Below are 18,420 nucleotides of genomic sequence, written 5' to 3'. Positions count from 1 at the left end.
AGGATAAGATGGGGAGCAAGTGTCCCTCTCTCCCATTTCCTGTACACGGTGGCAGACAGGTCACCAAGAAAGGCTTTTGTGATGGTATATGTAACACCGAAAATGAACCAATGAAGGCCACATTCTCTTAGAGTTCAAGAAAATCCAAGAGAAATATATATATATATATATATATATATATATATATATATATTGCCTATTTCAAAATTTAAAAGTAAATTTGTTATAAAGAAAGTTTTTATTTAAACCCTTGAAACTGAAATGTCAGCGTGGGAAATAATTCCCAGACTTGTGTAACAGAACAAGAAGATTCAGACACGCCTCTGACCTCCAGCACCTCGTGATCCAGCCCAGAAGAGAGGCCTTTCAAGGAGTAGCTCCGGGTAGAAGGGACAGCGTTAGCACAGGGACAGTGCACAGAGAGGTCACCCATCTGCCACAGAGGGGAAGACTTGAGACACTGATGGAAATAGGTCCTGAAAGGAAGATCTAGAAACTGGACTTGACCTAGAAGCAGCAATGATGGCCTATCCGGGGTCCTTAGTACATCTTAAATAATGTCTTCAAGACTTGCATATACATCAGAAACTGGGGTTTAAGACCAAGGACATCACCATTCCTCAACCATCAAAAGTACCAGTGGAATTCTCTGGTGGTTTGATGGCCCTTGGAGACCCTTCGCCATCTGGTATCTGGAGCGCAAGGTGGGAGACACAGCAGCTATCAGAACTAGGACATGTTCCACTTGGCATATGGAACACCCCCTCATAGAAGAAGCCAGGACACCATAGTTGTCTGGATCCTGACTCCAACTCCCTGTGGTCCCCCATCGTGGAGTTCCCTTATGAGATTCATGGAGAGTTCAGTTCTCCCTTTTCAGAGCCTTGGGCTTGCATCCTGTGTTCACTGTTCTCTTCACTACAGATCCCTGCAACAGGTGCTGGAGTGCCCTCTCGTGAGATGAGAAACTACTGTTAGACTCTATAATTCCGTGTGCCTCCCTGTATGAAATCCACGAAGTGCAATTTTTCTTGATAATGCATAAAATGGGGAGATCACAGCAATGATTTACAAACTTCCGCAGCTTCACTCGGGGCATGGATGGGGCTGCATTCCTCAAGAAGTTCAGTGGTTCCTCTGTCAGCCCCAGAAACTGTACAGCAACGCTGAAGAACACTGGTGCAGCAGGTTCCCAGGGCTGAGACCCTGACTGTAGGGTCTTTGCATGTCTGTTACAATAAGTCTAGTAAGAGTCGGGACTTATCCTCAGCTCACGAGGCTGCGTTGAAACCCATATATTCCCCTAGACTGCATAGGCTCAAGAAGCCCCTTCCCAGCCTTACCTCTGCAAGTTCAGGAGCAACAAAAGCTTCTCTAACAAAGAAGCAATTCTGCTGACCCCTGAAATTCTATCCCTATGACTCATCATTTTGAAAAGAACACATACCAGTTTTTTTATTTGTTTGTTTGTTTTTTGGAAGACATTCCACACACACACGGGTGAGAAAGGCTCTCTGTCCCCACGAGAAGCAGAGGAGTGATTACATCCGGGCACTTATGGTAGTAGGCCCAGTGCGCTCACTACCACCACCCCTCTGCCCCGGCTCCTCACCCTCACACCCTCTGGCTGCCTGAAAATACACAGCACTCCAAGACAGGCTGCACTTGGCTCTTGCGGACCTGGCTGGCCTTCACTTCACACCTTGAAATTCTCAGCCCTTCCTTGGGCCTGCACAGGTCACCTCTGTGCTGTTAGGAACCCCTGGGGAGGCAGAGGCCGGCTTCTCCCAGAGCAGTCAGGAAAGGCCTCAGCAGCCAGCAGCCTGCAGTTCTCTGCTTAGTTCTCCTTCATGCCCTCCTCCAGCCACTTCAGATAGCGAGCATCTCCGTGGTCCATGGCAATACTGAAGACCTCTGGGATTTCAAAAGGATGAGCCAACCTTTGGAAAGAAAGCAGAACTCTGAGTGATGATGACAGGATTAACCTACCTGATAAAACCCAGCCCGCAGGCTCTCTGGAGGCCCCTGCAAGCAGCTGCAGCTCACAGCTTAATGCCCTGCGTGGTCCAGCCTGCCTGAGCCTAGTTCCTATTCAGCCTGCCTGAGCCTGCTTCCTATTCAGCAGGTGCTGGGCTGGATCAGTACCTTTAGAGCAGTGGTTCTCAACCTCCGAATGCTGCAGCCCTCTAACACAGTTCTGTTGTAGATATTAGTTTAGGATGTGCTACATTTGTTTATGCTGTGGAACATTTATTTAATGATGCAAACACGTGTTACATTCTTTTATGTTGCGTTTGTTTAGCTTTATGAAGCTGTGTTACTGTGCCTGTCTAAAACACCCGGTCTAATAAAGAGCTGAACGGCCAACGGTGAGGCAGGAAAAAGGAAAGGTGGGGCTGGCTGATGGCAGAGAGAATAAGAGGAAGGAGCTAGACCAAGGAGAGGAGAACATAAAGGGGCCAGCCACTCAGCTACACAGCCAGCAATGGAGTAAGAAGGAAAAGTTATACAGAGATAGAGAAAGGTAAAACCACAGAGGCAAAGGGTAGACAGGATAATTTAAGAAAATCTGGCTAGAGCTGGGTAATCACAGCACTCAGAAGACAGAGGCAGCCAGATCTCTCTGAGTTCGAGGCCAGCCTGGTCTACAAACTGAGTTCCAAGACAGGCTCCAAAGCTACACAGAGAAATCTTTTTTTGAAAAACAAAAAAGAAAAAAAAAAAGAAAAGTTGGCTAGAAACAAGCCAAGCTAAGGAAGACTGGGTATTTATAAGGAAGAATAAGACTCCATGGTGACTTATTTGAGAACTGGGTGGCAGGCCCCCAACAAAAGCCAAAGAGTAAAGAGAAAAAAAACTACACAGTTCCTCACGTTGTGGTGACCCTCAACCATAAAATTATTTCGTTGCTACTTCATGACTGTAATTTTGCTACTGTTATGAATCTCAACCCACAGGTTGAAGACTGATGCTTTAGAATCTTAGACATATGGGTTCAAAGTCTGTGTCTGCCCTTACTAGTTCTGTGTGTTGTGGGAGCTCATTCCACCAATATCTTTGGGGTACCAGCCTTCAGGTGTGCTTCTTGTCTGTGGACATGACTACTTATTAGGAGAGAGAGAAGGGTCCCGCTCTCTATTTGGTGGTGAAGACCAGGGCAAGTGGCATGAAGTGACCACATGTGATCAGTCCCCAGCTTCCCTGGGCTAAACAGAAGGACTCTGCAACTCGTGATCCCTTGTCCTGTATCTGTGAGTCTGTTTCCCCATTGCATCCCTTAGTAAATTGATGTATATATTCGCTGTGGCTCACATTACAAGTGGTGCCCAAATGTGAACTGAACAGTGGCTGGAGCTGGTCTGTGCGGCTCCCATCCCAGCCTCCCCAGCTGCTCGTGCACTTCCCATATCCGCTGAGCCCCAAGCGTTCCCAGCTAGGATCCCTGTCTGCCCTGTGTCTGTGACTGTGGACAAGTCATTTAATTTCTCTGAACGTCTCCACAGAAAGGGATAAAAACACCTTTTTGGCTGGATTGCTGAGAACTAGCTAGTGACCAGCGTTGCACACACTCATGTTCACTATTCTTTTCACCTCCATCCACACACATCGCTGTGTCTTACTGCCCCTCCCCAAAGCCTGTATTTTCCGTCCTACCTAGAAAATCTTCACCGTTCCTGCTGATCAACCAAACTCCCCTTTCTTGAGCCTCAAGGCCAAATAATCCCTGACCTTCGCCCACGGGGCCCTTACTGAGAGCCTGGCTCAGTCGCCTGCTTCTGCTTAATTCACCTGGCCCAGCGCCAGTCCTCCTCACGTCAGTCTCTCGTGTGTCAGATGAACGAAATAAATCTTTGCTTTCTTTCTGATCAAAGTAGAGTCATTGGGAAGTTCTCATGGGCTAACGTGGTTAACTAATCGTAGTGTTTTATAAGTAGGATTGATTATCAGTTTGATAAGCTTCTTTCATGGACACCAAGGCCAGAATCTTCTTTGATAAAGAGACATACAGAATTCAAAGAATCAGACACCTTAGCAGTAAAATGAACTGTTGAAGCACTTCATAGGTATACTGCATATAGTCTAATATGTACAGCAACCTGGTAGTTTGGTACCCATTTTATAGATAGACAGATGAGGCAAAAATATACACATATACTAATACAAGCATTATGGTGCAACTATCAAGTAGGAAGCCAGACTTCAACGTAAGAAGCAGAACTCTGGAGTTCTCCTGACCCAGAAGCTGCCCCTCACAGCTTACAGTTCGGTTCAGCCAAGCTACCTATTCCCTCGCCTCTGCTGACGTTAACAAAAGGGTCTTCTCTGAAGTCAGAATTGAGACTCAGCTTACAGCTCTATGGCCACAAAATCCTAGTTTCCCTAAGATGTGAGGAGATGATTCTTACCATGCAGAGCAAGGGCGTGTAGCCCAGGCAACACAGCGGTCCACCTGGGGTGCCCCTTAAGAACCCCACACTTGACCTACAATCCACCCTGCCTGCAAGATGTGTGGGAGCAAAGGCTGCTCAGAGCCTGTGGGAGTGGCGACCCATGACTGGTCTAACTTGAGGACCATGCCACAAGAGGGAGCCCACACCAGACACTGCCTGGATGGCCAGGAACCAGAAGCTGGACATTCCAGAGACCCAGATAGAACCAAGCATGACTGCCTCCCCCCCCCCCCATAAAAGGTCGATGAAATGACTCCTAATGATATTCTCCTATACTCACAGGCCGGTGCCTAGCCAGTCATCAGAGTCTTCATGCAGCCGCTGATGGGAGTAGATGCACACCCACAGCCAAACACGAGGCAGAGCTCAGGGAACCCCACAGAGGAGGGGGAGGAATGATTGTAGGAGCCAGAGGGATCGAGGACACCACAAGAAATCCCACAGAACCAACTAACCAGGCTTCATAGGGACTTACAGAGACTGAAGCAACAAACACAGACCCTGTATTGGTCTGTGCTAGGTCCTCTGCTTATATGTTGTGTTTGTATAGCTTGGTGTTCTTGTGGGACCCCTAACAGCAGGAAAGTGGGTGTCTGTGACTCTTTTGCCTGTACTTCAGACCCTTCTTCCTCCTCCTGGGTTGCCTTGTCCAACCTTGATATGAGGGTTTGTGTCCAGTCTTCTTGTAAGTTGTTATATCACGTTTGGTTGATATGTCTGGGAGGCCTGTTCTTTTTTCTTTCTTTCTTTCTTTTTTTTTTTTGAAGGGAAACAGGAGGAAGAGGAGATCTTGGGAGAGAAGGGGTAGGAAGAGGGACTGGTAGGCGTGGAAGGAGGGGAAATGAGGTTGGGATGTAATGTATGAGAGAATAAAATAATAATAATAATGAATCATTTGATCCTCTCACAGACAAACCAAGTTAAAATCCATTAGGTAGTGCTTATGTTGGACATTTGAAAAATATCTCCAAGTGATCTAACACATGGCCAGCACTGAGGCAACAGGTTAGACCAATGCTTCAAGTGGTAATGTGGACAAGAATCACTAGATATGATTCTTGGGAGGCAGTTCCATTCAGTAAGTCTGAAGAGACACAGGATCCCATCTCCAATACTAGAGGTAGAAGGGGACAATGTCCTTGTTGCCAATGAGAGAATTGTTTGCAAGAAAAAAAAATTAAATTTTGAAACCTTGAATTTGTCATTGTAAACTTAAAACTGTCCGTAGCAGCCATCTTATTAAGTCACAATTTGCAAAATGTGAATGACTCCATTTTCTCACTAACTTCTTGGTTTTGAAAAAGAATGACTACTCTTCATAGAAACATGATATTTGTGTGCCGGGAAGTGGTGGCATACACCTTTAATCCCAGCACTCGAGAGGCAGAGACAGGCGGGTCTCTATGAGTTCGAGACCAGCCTGGTCTACAAGAGCTAGTTCCAGGACAGGCTCCAAAGCTACAGATAAACCCTGTTTCAAAAACAAACAAACAAACAAAAACCATGATATTTGTGTTATTACTATATAATGGTTGTATTGTCAAGTAAGCTAAAAATAGTTTTCAAAATCCTTGGCATTTATGACTGAAAATGTTCGTGGACTTCATCAAAGTTTTGGAGACCTCAGAGGTAAAGAGACCTCACTTTGTGATCACTGCTGTCAACCGCTGAGACTCAAAGTGAGCTTTGTGACTGTGTTACTCGGAACAAGCTAGAAATTGACCCAGTTTTCGTGAGTCTGAATAATCTTTCTAAAGCGTGAGGAGGCCCCGAGACCGATATTTTGAAGCCACCAGTGTAAACTGTCTCGTTCTACTCCCCATCGCCCAGATGGACACGGAGTCTCTAGGAGATGATCGCTAAACCCAGCTCTCCCTCTTCCCACATTCATTCACGCAGCCACCAGAACATCCGGACCTAGTCCTGTGGTTCGTGAGTGAGAAGCCTTACCTCACATAGGTGGACAGCCTGGAGACCTTGGAAGTCTTTGTCTTTATTAGCTGTGACAGGAAGAAAATCAATCAGCAACTTAGGACCTGAAGGCCAGCTCAACCCTCCATTCCTCCCGGGTCACAGCCCAGGTCACCCGCTTGCTACTGGACCTCAAGCATCTCAGGTGGGGCAATCTTCACGATCGGTTGATTGATGTGCATGTAAGACATCATCACTGAGCTACACTCCAGCCTCATCACTAATTCGGATCTGGAAATGGTCCTGATGTCACTCATTGTCCTGTTAAGACTCCTCTGCCCCATCCTCACTTACCAACAAGATCTCAGTGGATTCTTCTATTTCTCCCTTCCAAAAGTACCTAGAGAAGAGAACAAAATCAAATTGTAACAGACCCAAGAGGAGCCTGGCAAATTGTCAAACCTGCCCAAGTAGGTAAATTACTGAAGAGAAGTCGCCACAATCTTCCTCAAACCCGTTGTGCTGGCACAAGGTAGAGTCATCAGAGAGAAGGGAGCCTCAGCTGAGAAAATGCCTCCACCAGACTGGACTGCAGGCAGGCTGTAGAGAATTTTCTTAGTGACTGATACGAGAGGTCCCAGCCCATTGCAGGTAGTGCTATCCCTGGGCTGGTGGTCCTGTTCTATAAGAAAGCAGGCTGAGCAAGCCATGAGGAGCAAGCCAGTAAGCAGCTCCCTCCATGGCCTCTGCATCAGCTCCTGCCTCCAGGTGCCTGCCCTGCTTGAGTTCCTGTCCCTGACTGCCTTTGACAGTGATGTGGAAGTGTAAACCAAATAAACCCTTTCTTCTTCAACTTGCTTTTTGGTCTTAGTGTTTCATCGCAGCAATAGGAACCCTAACTACGAACCCATAAAAGAAGTCTAGAGTTGGCCAAGGCCCCACAGGTCAGTCTGTCCAAATATTCTAACAGATACATTCAGCACCTATCAGTGCCTTCCTGAAGGTTATCTATTGAAGATAGTTTCCTAACTCAGATTTCATGAGGTGTCCTTCCTTCCTCCCTCCCTCCCTCCCTTCCTCCCTCCCTCCCTTCCTTCCTTCCTCCCTCCCTCCCTTCCTTCCTCCCTCCCTCCCTCCCTTCCTTCCTTCCTCCCTCCCTTCCTTTCTTCCTTCCTTCCTCCTTTCTTTCCTTCTTTCCTTCCTCCCTTCCTCCCTTCCTTTTTTCTTTCCTTTATTCTTCCCTCCATCAACCCTCCCTCCATCTTTTCTTGCCTCTTCCTTTTTTATGTTGGAGAGCAAACTCCAGGCCTTGTGCATGTTAGGCAAGCAAGCACTCTGCACTGAGCTACATGCATAAGCCTCTAGAGAACATTTTAACAATTCAGAAACTTAGGCCTCAGCCTCAGAGAGGCTAATTCCACAGACCTAGGCTGAGGTTCAGAGATCAAGTTAAGGCAAGTTAAGCAGCCATGCTCAGACAAAGTGAGCAGCTGAGCAAACAGTGTGACTTTTCTCTCCTTTCTCTATACACAACATATTTTTGCCTTCCTTGGGAGATATAAACTGATAACAAACAAAATCTCCGAATGCAAGTCGACTGTGCAGTGTTGATTTAAACGCCTTTGAAACATCCTCCGACAGCTCACATTTGCCCCATGCTCTCTCTGTCATCTAGGGCCCGATATTAACACTCCAGTCCCCTCCCTGGCCTTGGCAAAACTCACAGTGACGACGTCTTAGGCAAGATGTTCACAGAAGCAGCCAACTTCTTATCCAATATGGCCCTAGAGCAAGGAGAGGGGATGATCACTGGAGCAAGTCCAGGGTTTTAAGAGAAGGGATGGGAATTACTGTGAATATCTGAGTCTAAGTAAAGAATCATTTAGGGTGTCCCCCCAGCCTATGCTTTACATATGCCCTGAGAATTCTTATGTTGAAAACTTAATTCTTAATGAAACTGTAGGTGAGGACCTTGGGAAGTAATTAATGAAGTAAAAATGTGGAAATTGGAGCTGCCAGTCTTCGTTTAGGCAATGCTAGGGGAGCTGCCGGGACTAAGCTAGTACCAAGACCCAAAGCTGCAGCGCTACCAGCAGTGTGGTTAATTAAACTGAGCCCAGCAAAGCTGTGGAGGCTGGACTACCAAGACCTAGTCCTTCCCCACCACACTGTATCCAGGAATTTATCCTGAGCCTTCAGAGTTAAAGTGCTATAGAATTTTACACTTACATGGGGTCCTGGCTACTTTTATGCCAACTTGACACAAGCTTTAGTCACCTGAGAAAAACACTCAGTTGAGAAAATGCATCCATAAGATGGGCTGTAGGCAAACTGTGGTGCACTTTCTGAATTAGTATTGATGGGGAAGGCCCAGCCCATTGTGGTGGCACCACCCCTCGGCTAGTGGTCCTGGATTCTATAAGGAAGCAAGTTGAGCAAGCACAATGAGCAAGTCAGTAAGCAGCACCCCTCCACGGCCTCTGCATCAGCTCCTGCCTCCAGGTTCCTGCCCTGCTTGAGCTCCTGTCCTGACTGCCTTCAATGATGAACAGTGATGTGGAAGCATAAGCCAACTAAACCCTTTCCTCCCAACTTGCTTCTTGGCCATGGTGCTTTCTCACAGCAGTGATAACCCCAAGACACCCGTGACCGGCTTTCCTTACTGCTTGCTTATTTAGCCAGGGAAATGCCTGCTTCACCATTGTCCTTTAGAAGCAGGCAGCTTGTTTGGCTTCACAAGCTAGTGCTATAGCTGGTTCAGCGTTAGGGCTATGGGGATGGAAGGGCAGTGTTTTATATGTAATGTCAGGAATGCTGGGGCACAAAGGCAGAATGCTAGGGTTTAAGTGTGTCCCTGGAATTCCTGTGCTGAGAACTAACCCCACAAATCATGTTAATGAGTTTGGAGAGAGAGCTTTTAGAGGGTGATTAGTGAAGTTAGGAGGGTGGGGCCCCAGGGTGGCATCAGTGACTTCAAAACGGAAAGGAAGAGAAAGGGGGTCAGCATGCTTGCCCTCCACTGCCACGTGATACCCTTGTTTGTTGGTGTTTGTTTGTTTGTTTTTGTTTTAAAGGTTTCTGACAAACGCCTTATCAGAACCCTACTCCCAGGCTGGGTTGTAGATTTCCTCCCCTGTTCCAAGGAGTGGCTGGTCTCCCTGTTCCTCCCTTGAGCCCTCTACTTTCTTACTTATCATGAGACCTTGGGAACTGAGCTAAGGGGATGAGAAAAGGAGTTAGACTAGCAGTTGGGGGAGGGGGTAAATTGTCCCATGGAGGCCTTCACAGTTCCTTTAAGACCTCCATCAAGTCGCCTATCTCTATGGGTCTCACCTCTTCTGCCCCATCAATGACTTAACATTCCCTAGCACAGCAGAAGATCAGCCCTAAGTCATTCCGAGCAGGGACATCCAATGGGTTCCTCATCCCACCCCAAGCAGAAAGTATGGAGTTCATCTTTGGACAGAAAGGGTTGCCAAAAGCAAGAGAAGGGCACAACGTGGCCCCTAGGAGCACCCTGGTAGCTTCCCGTTCACGTAGGGGCATCACCTAGTCCCGCACTATACCTGGCAACATCTTTGGCAATTTGCTCATTGGGACAGTTGACAAAAACAATGGAGTAAGTGCCAGAGACATGGTTCCTGCTGAGGGAGGAGTGGAACCAGAGGGTGAAGGTCCTGAGCATAGGATACGTCAGGATGACCGCCAGGACCTGTATGGTACAAAAGAAAAGCACGGGTCAGTGACTCCTGGCTCCACCAGACTGGAATCATCTCGTCATCTCCATTCACAAAATAATTCCTGAGGTCTGTATCTTGTTTTACTACTTAGAGTGTTCATGCCCAGGGTCCTGGGAAACTAGCTCAGTTAAATGAGATTGCCACACGCCACCCTGAATTTGGTGGCCCACGCTTGTAATCTGAGCACTGAAGATGCAGAGACTGGGAGATCCCTGGGGCTAACGAGATGACCAGAATATTCCTGGCACCTACTCATCAAGTTCTAGACCAATGGCAGACCCTATCCACCCCCAACAATAAATAAATAAATAAGCAAGCCAAGGTTAAGAGCACTGAATGCTGTTTCAGAGGAAAAGCTGGAAATATGGAAAATTATGCCCTGGCAATGCTGAAGCATGCATGGCAGCCCGTATATGGTGGTTCTGTTGAACTTGTCCATATTGGGTTCCGTGGTTTAAATTGATGAGGACAACTGACCAGGTCTCTTCCTCAAGAAGGTACCAGACCTCATTACAGATGGTTGTGAGCCACCATGTGTTTGCTGGGCATTGAATCAGGACCTTTGGAAGAGCAGGCAGCTGCTCTTAACTGCTGAGTCATCTCTCCAGAGGACTTGAATTCAATTCCCAACATGGTGGCTCAGAACCCAAGTTCCAGGGCATCTGATATCCTCTTCTGGCTCCCAGGGGAGAGGTACATACATGGTGCAAGCAGAACACCCATACACACTGAATAAATAAATAACAAGATGAAAGGCTCCTGGAAAATGATACGCCAACGCTGACCTCTGGCACCCATACACACAATCTACCCACACATATACAAAGTACGCATGCCTAGATGTTTTCCTCTGAGTTTTATAGCTAAGGGAAAAAAAAATGGAGGACCACAAATCAATAAGGCAAAAAACTTTCTCAAACCATAGCTTTAAATGTTGAAGCCGGAATTTGGACTCAAGTCTGGATGGTTTCAAATCCATTTCTATTGCACGAAACTGTTACTGCAGGTACTTGTGGCTGCCGCTCACTGAAACATCTGTGAAGATTATTTTTAATGGTAAGCACTCATCTCTCCGAATGCTTTAGTGAATAGTTTTACTTGCATCCATCTAACTGCTCCAGGTTGGTGCATGCTTGAGTGTGAACATACCAGTTTTAAAATCCTGCAACACACGCTGCTGGGACTAAGCATTAGTATGACCAAGAAGTAGATTCTCCGTGGAGGCGGAGCACAAGCAGGCTTTGCTGAGAAGGTGCTCTCTCTCTATTGGTTACTTTTCTCGTTGTCGTGATGAGAAGCAACTTGACTTACACGTGGTCTGTGTGGCTGGGGAAGCAGAGCAAGAGGCAGAGTTGTGGCATGTGGTAGTTATCTTGCCAAGAAATAGAGACCAGACAGAAGCTGGCTGGGAGCTAAATCACAAGGCCCCTTCCTAGCAGCCAACTTCCTCCAGTAAACAGCCTCTACCTGAAAGTTTCACTGTGTCTGAAGTCACATCATCAGCTAGGAAACATGTTCAAACGCACGCGCCCACCATGGACACTTCACAATCAGCCCAGAACATTCTATACCTGTCCCCATCAGTTCATGGTGACCTCACAATTCAAACATTCATTATATTCAGTTTATCTTGAAAAGTCCTCAGAGCCTTACAGGTCTACAGAAGTTCAAAGTCAGGAGACTCAAGGCAGTCTCCTGTCTGTGTGCCCCTATAATTCAAAATGCATGCAGTACCCTAATGCGAGCATTCTTGTTCACAAAGGGAAGAATAGGGGCTCAGTGTGGAAAACTGAGCCAACGCATGAGCAAAACCTAGCAGGGTAGATACAGACCCAGCAGGGCAGACACAGACCCTGTAACTCCAGTATCCAAGTTCCATTGCCAGCTCAGATGTAGCCTGTCCCACTTAGACCACAGATGCAGTGTACTCTGTGTGCCTTTAAGGTTAAGCCTGGAAAGCCACGACCCTGGGTAGCCTGTTCCAGCTGGGCACTCTCTTCAAAAGAATTCGCAATGAAGTTTTCCACGCGCAGGATTTTGCCCTAAGGCACTTTTCCTAATGCCCCAGCAGCTAAGGTTCATTTCTCCTGAGGGCCAATAGCTGCTTTCCCCTTGCTGGGCTCCACCCTGAACTTCAGGTTCAAAGAGCTTCTCTGTAGAATCCTTGCCACCCACATTCACAGTCGTTCTGGTCCTCTTAACGGCCACCACAATGATCCACAGGCTCTATTTACAGCAGTCCAGGGGTTCTCTAGCCCACAACTCCAAACCATTTCAGATTCCTCCCACAAATCACTTCCAGAGGCGTAGCAAACAGGAGAGTCGAGCTCAGCACACCAACAGGTTGCTTCTCACACCAGTTTCCCATGCTAGTCTCTCTTGCCGTTGTTCCCACTGGATACCTGACAAGAAGCAAATTAACAGAGGCCAAATTGATTTGGACTTAGTTTAAGGGAATCCAGTCAGGCCAGGGAGGTGCTCACTGGCTAATGTGCTGGCTGGGCAAGCATGAAGACTTGAACTTGGATGCCCAGCACCCAGGCAAAACTCTGGGCATGACAGCACACGCTTGTAATCTCAGTGCTAGGAGGCAGACAAGAGACTCACAGGGGCCCGGTGGACAGAGTCTAGCCAGGCAATCAGCTCCAGGTGCAGTGAGAGACCCTACTTCAAATAAATAGAGAGCAAGAGTGGAAGACACTCAACACTGACTTTCACAGATGTGTGTGCAGCTGCACAAACACATGCAGGGACACACACACACACACACACACACACAATGGTAGCCACATATGGTGAAGGCAATGTGTGAAAGCTGGTTGTTCACATTTTGCTATACCAGGAAGCAAAAATTGGAGAAGCCAAATCGTAAGCATCAAGGCCCACCTCCAATGACCTACCTTCTCCAGAGAGTCTATGTCCCTTCAAACCATACCCCAAGCTGGGGACCAAGTATTCAACTTTTACATGAGCCTGTGGGCAAACTTTTAAACCAAAACGCCATTTGAATAAGATCTGAAATAGTAAGTCAGATTATTGATGGGGGCACCAAGGCACTAAACCACCTTTAGAGTATGGAGTGGTATGGAGTATGGAGTGCCCTGTTTCTATGGATAGGGAGAAGATCAGAAGACAATGAATGAAGGGAAGGAATTACAAAGAAAGGGGTCAAACCGGGGCGTCAGGTGCAGGTGTGGTGGAGGTCTGAAGTGGGGGGGGGGGGGGACAGAGTGGCCATCAGAGCAGAAGAATGGGCCGGTGAGGAGTGGAGACCGGCCAGAAAGCAGTCTGTTTAGGAAGTCACTCACTGGCTCAGATCCTGAGCAACGTGTCAGCAGCTGTGGGAGAAAAAAGCTGAGTTATCATTTTCTTATTATCTTCATGACAATGCTTGGGAGGAAGAGCTGAAGTACCTTCCATTCCAGCATCAGTATAGAGTCATTCAAAGGACAGAGGCCGTCTAGGTCAGGCTGTGACCCAGCCAGACTGAGCAAGGCTGCCCCTCCTGTTTCCCAGCCTGGACTCATGCTTTCTTGTAGAGCACCTCTGTCCTCCCTCCATGTTATATTACCACATGGCTTTTGACTCTAGCTCTTGATGGGCCCTGAATGTTTTGTTGTCGTTTTACTTTCTTAAAAACATTTTCCATATGAATGGGTTGTTATGGAATATTGGTTTAAGATGTGTTACATTTGTCTGTGCTGTGGAACATCTGTTTAATGATGCAAAGATGTGTTGCATTCTTTTATGCTGCATTTGTTTAACTCTGTGAAGCTGTGATTCTTTGCCTATCTAAAACACCTGATTGGTCTAATAAAGAGCTGAATGGCCAATAGCGAGGCCAGAGAAAGGATAGGTGGGGCTGGTGGGCAGAGAGAATAAAGAGGAGGAGAAATGTAGGCTGGGGGTGGAGAGAGAGCAAGCAAGGAGAGAGAAAAAGCGAAGGAGAGGAGGGCACCAGGGGCCAGACACCCAGTCACACAGCCAGCCACGGGGTAAGAAAAAAGAAAAAGATAAGAATAAAGACAAAAAGTCCAGAGGCAAAACATAGTTAAAGAGAAATGGGATAATTTAAGCTAGAGAAGCTGGCTAGAAATAAGCCAAGATAAAGCCAGTCGTTCATAAGTAAGAATAAATTTCTATTTATTTGGGAGTAGGATGGTGGGCCCCAAAGAGTAAAAAAGCCAGCTACAATGGGTGTTTTGCGTGCATGTATGTCCAGGTACCATGTGCGTATCTGATGCCTGCAAAGGCCAGAGGATTCCCCTGGTACTGGAGTTACAGATGGTTGTGAATTATCATGTGGGCACTGGGAACCAAACCCAGGTCCTCTGCAAGAGCAACCAGTGCTCTTAACCACTGAACTGTCCCTCCAGGCCCCTAGGCAATGTTTTTAATGCCCTGAGTTAGATGTTAATGTTCTGGTTGAATTCTTCTTGCCTCCTACAGTTTCCACTAGAACCTCCATTTCAACACAGCATCCTACCCTTCAGAACTGACCCCACAGCCAGGCAGCAAAAATGAACCAGCCTTTTCAAGGAGCTATCACTGTGCTTCTTTAATGAACCCCTCCCCACCCCGTGCTGCCTGACTAGGAGGTACCAGAGGTGGAGGTGGGGAATCCCCCACACCACTGCCTGACTCTGAGGTGCCAGAGGTGGAGATGGGGACCCCTGCTGCCCCACTGCCTGACTCCGAGGTGCCCGGGTTCTCATGAGAAGAGACACACAGCCTGGGATCCCCAACACAAGGGAAGGGCTGTGCTTTATGGCCATAGCCCCAGTTCACCTCTTGACACATGACTCTGCATAAATACTTGCAGGCTAGTAAAATGAACTATCGGAATGCAAGTCAGATGGCGGTGTCAAGATAGCTAATGTGGTGAAGGAAGCAAGGTTTGGGGACCATCCACTCTAAGAATTACATGGATCCCTCAATGGACCATACAATTGTTGAAACAGTGGACCCAAGGCACGAGAATTCTCCTTCTGCCCAGGATGCTCATGCTGGGAGAAGAAAAAGGCTGTACTTGACGCCTCCCAGAAACAGATTTCACATACTGCTGACATTTGTTGAATCACCTTGTTGGAGACCAGACCCTAGACACTGATGGGTCAGTAGTGCGTGAGCCACCCTGACCTGGACAGCCTACATGTGCAGATCCGAACACAGTGAGAACGGACTTAGGGGATCCTGGGTCTTCTTCCTCTTCCCAGTGTGGCTCAATCTTTTCACTATTCGGCTGTTTGAATTGACATCTCAATGGCAGCCAGGGCAGAGATTGGTGACCCCTGAGTTCCCTAACATGAGTCCTGAGCAGAGCTGTAAGCAAAAGGAGCACTTACCAAGGGAAGGTTGACCCACAAAAAAAGGAATCAAGATACTAATGTTACTGGAAAGGGGGGAGGCAGCCTGCCTGTTCCTCTGCTGAAATAGCTAAGATCTGGGGCATTTCAGGCAGCAGGCGTGGGGGAAAGGGGACACGTGCTGAATACAAACTCACACTAACTGCCCTGGGAGCGTGAGGTGAGCTCACAGCAACATACTAAGAGGCAGGAGACCACCCCGTGTTACCTAAGGCAGCCCTCAGCTCAAAGTAACTAGAGGCAGGGGGCCCAGACTCAAGTCAGGGTGATTTCTGTCCTCCAGGGGACTTAGCAATGTCTGAAGACAATTCTGACTCACGGCTGGGAGGGGACACTATTGTCATCTAGCAGGTAGGGATCAGAACTGCTGTCACACTGAAATACACTGCAGTTGCTATCACCTACCCCATTGGACAAGACCCTTAGCACTCTGGATAGTGAAAATTATTCATGAACACTAACAAAGGACCATAAGCACATAAGGTCAGTGTGCACCCAATGATGAGTGGCAGTTTAGAAAATGAATGAATGCATTCCCTGACAGAAACATTTGCTACAACTGAAGGCGGCTATACTGACCACTGTCAAAGTCACCATTCAATTTAACGGGAAAAGCCCTGGCTATAATTTGTGTGTTGTGTGTGCACACGTGCATAGATGTGCAGATGCACTGCGCTTGTGAAGGTCGGAGGTCAGAGTAGGGCATCTTCTTCCTTTAAAAAAAATTATTCTTGTCGGGTGGTGGTGGTGCACACCTTTAATCTCAGCACTCAGGAGGCAGAAGCAGGCGGATCTCTGTGAGTTCAAGGCCAGGCTGGTCTATAAGAGCTAGTTCCAGGACAGGCTCCAAAGCTACAGAGAAACCCTGTCTCAAAAAACAAAATTATTCTTTGGAAACTAAAATATAATTATGTCATTCCTCTTCCCTTTCTTCCCTCCAATCCTTCCCATTTCCCCTCCTTTTCTTTGTTATTATTACACACATATATATAAACACATAAATATATAAATACAACCTGTTCAATCTATCTAGTGTTACACATGGATGGATGGATGGATGGATGGATGGATGGACGGACGGACGGACGGACGGACGGACGGACGGACGAACGGAGGGACAGACAGACAGATCAGTTTCAGGACTGACCACTTGGTAATGGCCATCCAATTAGGGGCTCCTCCCTAGGGAAGACTAGTTTTCCTGTTCTCAGAATTCCTCCATTGCCGGTAGTTCTTTGTCCAGGGTCCAGTTTGGTTTTGAGACAGGAGGGTCTCTCACTGAACTTAGAGTTCAGTGATTCAGCTAGGCTGGCTGGTCAAACTGCTCCAGAGGTCTACCTGTCCCCAGCATCCCTAGTGCTGAGGTCCCAGATGTGTGCTGCTGTGCCTGGCTCTTCTTTACATAGGTGCAGGGGATCCGAATGAGGTTCATGGCAAGCGTCCTACTGACTAAAGCACCTCCCCAAACTTGTTTTAAAGAAATGTCTCTACATGATAAAGTTTGGATACTTTATATCTTTTATGTCTTTGCTATGTGTCTTTGCTAATTTTACACTTATAGAAAATACTTTATGTATCTGTTCAGTTATTCCTATTTGATCCAGCCATTCTCCTTTTGTTGAGACAGGGTCTTGCTATGTAGCCTGGGATGAACTGAACTCATTGTGTAGACCAGGTAAACCTCAAACTTGCAGAGATCCCTGCACCTCAGCCTCCTGAATGGTGGGATAACAGGAGTGCGCCAGCATGCTAGGCTTCTTCCTCAGTGTCCTGGAGTATCTGCCTGGCCTTTAAGAGGCTAGTTGGCTTTGCAAGCTTGCGGGGAGGCAGAGGAAGCCTCACCTAACCCAGTGGTTTAACCTGTTAACCAACCTACTTTAAAGGAATTTGTAGATACCTTGACATCAACACAACATTCGGTTTCTATGTTTTCCTGGCTACAAATTCAGAACTTAACAAAACAAACAAAAATCGTCAAAGAGATTTACAGCAGTTTCTGCAAATGAGGAAATAATGTCCAGAGAAGGGGAGCAATCCCCCCAAATGAGCACCCCGGGATGGAGAGAACCTTGGGCCTGAGCCTCTCCTCCAGTCCTGTCCTCTGACATTACTTCCTAGGGCATTTCAGAGATGAGAAAGCAGCCCGAGAAAAGGGCAGGAAAGCACAATGGTCAGCGGGACAGCCAAAGATCCTAGCAAAAGGCTTAGGAGGGAATGTCCCAGACATTCTCATGTGTCCTGCCCTCGCAGAAGACAGCCCCACTTACCCCACAGGGCAGACATGAAAGGGAGCTGGTAACCCTGAGACACCAGCCCCACTTACCCCACAGGGCAGACATGAAAGGGAGCTGGTAACCCTGAGACACCAGACAGCTTCCAGGACATTGAGGACTTCCAAAGATCTCAATTCTTCTCCCACAAGCTGCTCACACGTCAAAACCACAAGAGCAGTGAAGAGAGAAATACCTTCAGGCAGAGGACTGTTTGGGGGGCACTCACCAGGAGGCAAGTAAGGACAAATAGCCTGAGGGGGCCCGGCCGAGGGCACCATGACTCCTGCTTGTCCATGGTGCCCGTTGCTGGGGATGTAGCTCTAGGCAGTAACTGCGATCTGCAGTCTAGGTAGGGTGCCAGCTGTAGGCGGAACCCAGGGCCCAAACTGCAGCCTCCTCCACCCCCACATACCTTTTTCCAGGACAACGTCCACTCTGCCCCTCCCAGCCTGGCTGGCCAGGAGACCGGCCTGGAGGGAACTAGGGTGTTTTTCCACCACTGGTCTCACTTCTTTGAGCTTACTTTCCAGAGCTTCTCCTCAGGCAAAAAGAATGCTACCTTTCTTAATCTTCAAGCAAAATATAAAATCATAGATATACAGATAAAGCAAATCTTCCTTAGGAAACAAAACCTTCACAAACCACAGCACACGAAGACGCAAAACACAGATAAAACCCT

General features: G+C 47.5%; 1 protein-coding gene across 2 annotated transcripts; it reads right to left on the bottom strand.

Annotated features, from left to right (window-relative positions):
* Nucleotides 1-1,493: 1,493 nt before the first annotated feature.
* LOC142856820 (protein CutA homolog) lies at nt 1,494-18,420 on the bottom strand. 2 transcript variants are annotated; one of them, XM_075984466.1, is made up of 7 exons: nt 18,154-18,420; nt 11,023-11,137; nt 9,929-10,074; nt 8,087-8,146; nt 6,717-6,762; nt 6,402-6,451; nt 1,494-1,940 (listed from the first exon to the last, which is right to left on the bottom strand). In XM_075984466.1, the coding sequence occupies exons 2-7, from the start codon at nt 11,023-11,025 to the stop codon at nt 1,838-1,840; spliced, it is 408 nt and encodes a 135-aa protein (XP_075840581.1). In that variant the 5' UTR covers nt 11,026-11,137; nt 18,154-18,420; the 3' UTR covers nt 1,494-1,837. The 2 variants fall into 2 exon arrangements, with proteins under 2 accessions (XP_075840581.1, XP_075840580.1); XM_075984465.1 differs by lacking the exons at nt 11,023-11,137; nt 18,154-18,420 and adding an exon at nt 17,968-18,089.

The sequence above is a fragment of the Microtus pennsylvanicus genome, chromosome 9, assembly GCF_037038515.1.
Source record: "Microtus pennsylvanicus isolate mMicPen1 chromosome 9, mMicPen1.hap1, whole genome shotgun sequence".
NCBI lineage: Eukaryota > Metazoa > Chordata > Mammalia > Rodentia > Cricetidae > Microtus > Microtus pennsylvanicus.
The sequence above is the reverse complement of the archived record's forward strand: the minus strand, read 5'-3'. Positions and strand labels throughout refer to the sequence as shown.

Excerpts from the sequence above, each read along its gene's own strand:
- LOC142856820 (XM_075984465.1), bottom strand. The coding sequence starts at position 18,036 with ATGGACAAGCAGGAGTCATGGTGCCCTCGGCCGGGCCCCCTCAGGCTA. Across the intron at positions 6,763-8,086 it reads TTGCCTAAGACGTCGTCACT|GTACTTTTGGAAGGGAGAAA; the intron begins GTGAGTTTTGCC and ends TCTCTTCTCTAG. Across the intron at positions 1,941-6,401 it reads AGGCTGTCCACCTATGTGAG|GTTGGCTCATCCTTTTGAAA; the intron begins GTAAGGCTTCTC and ends TTCTTTCCAAAG.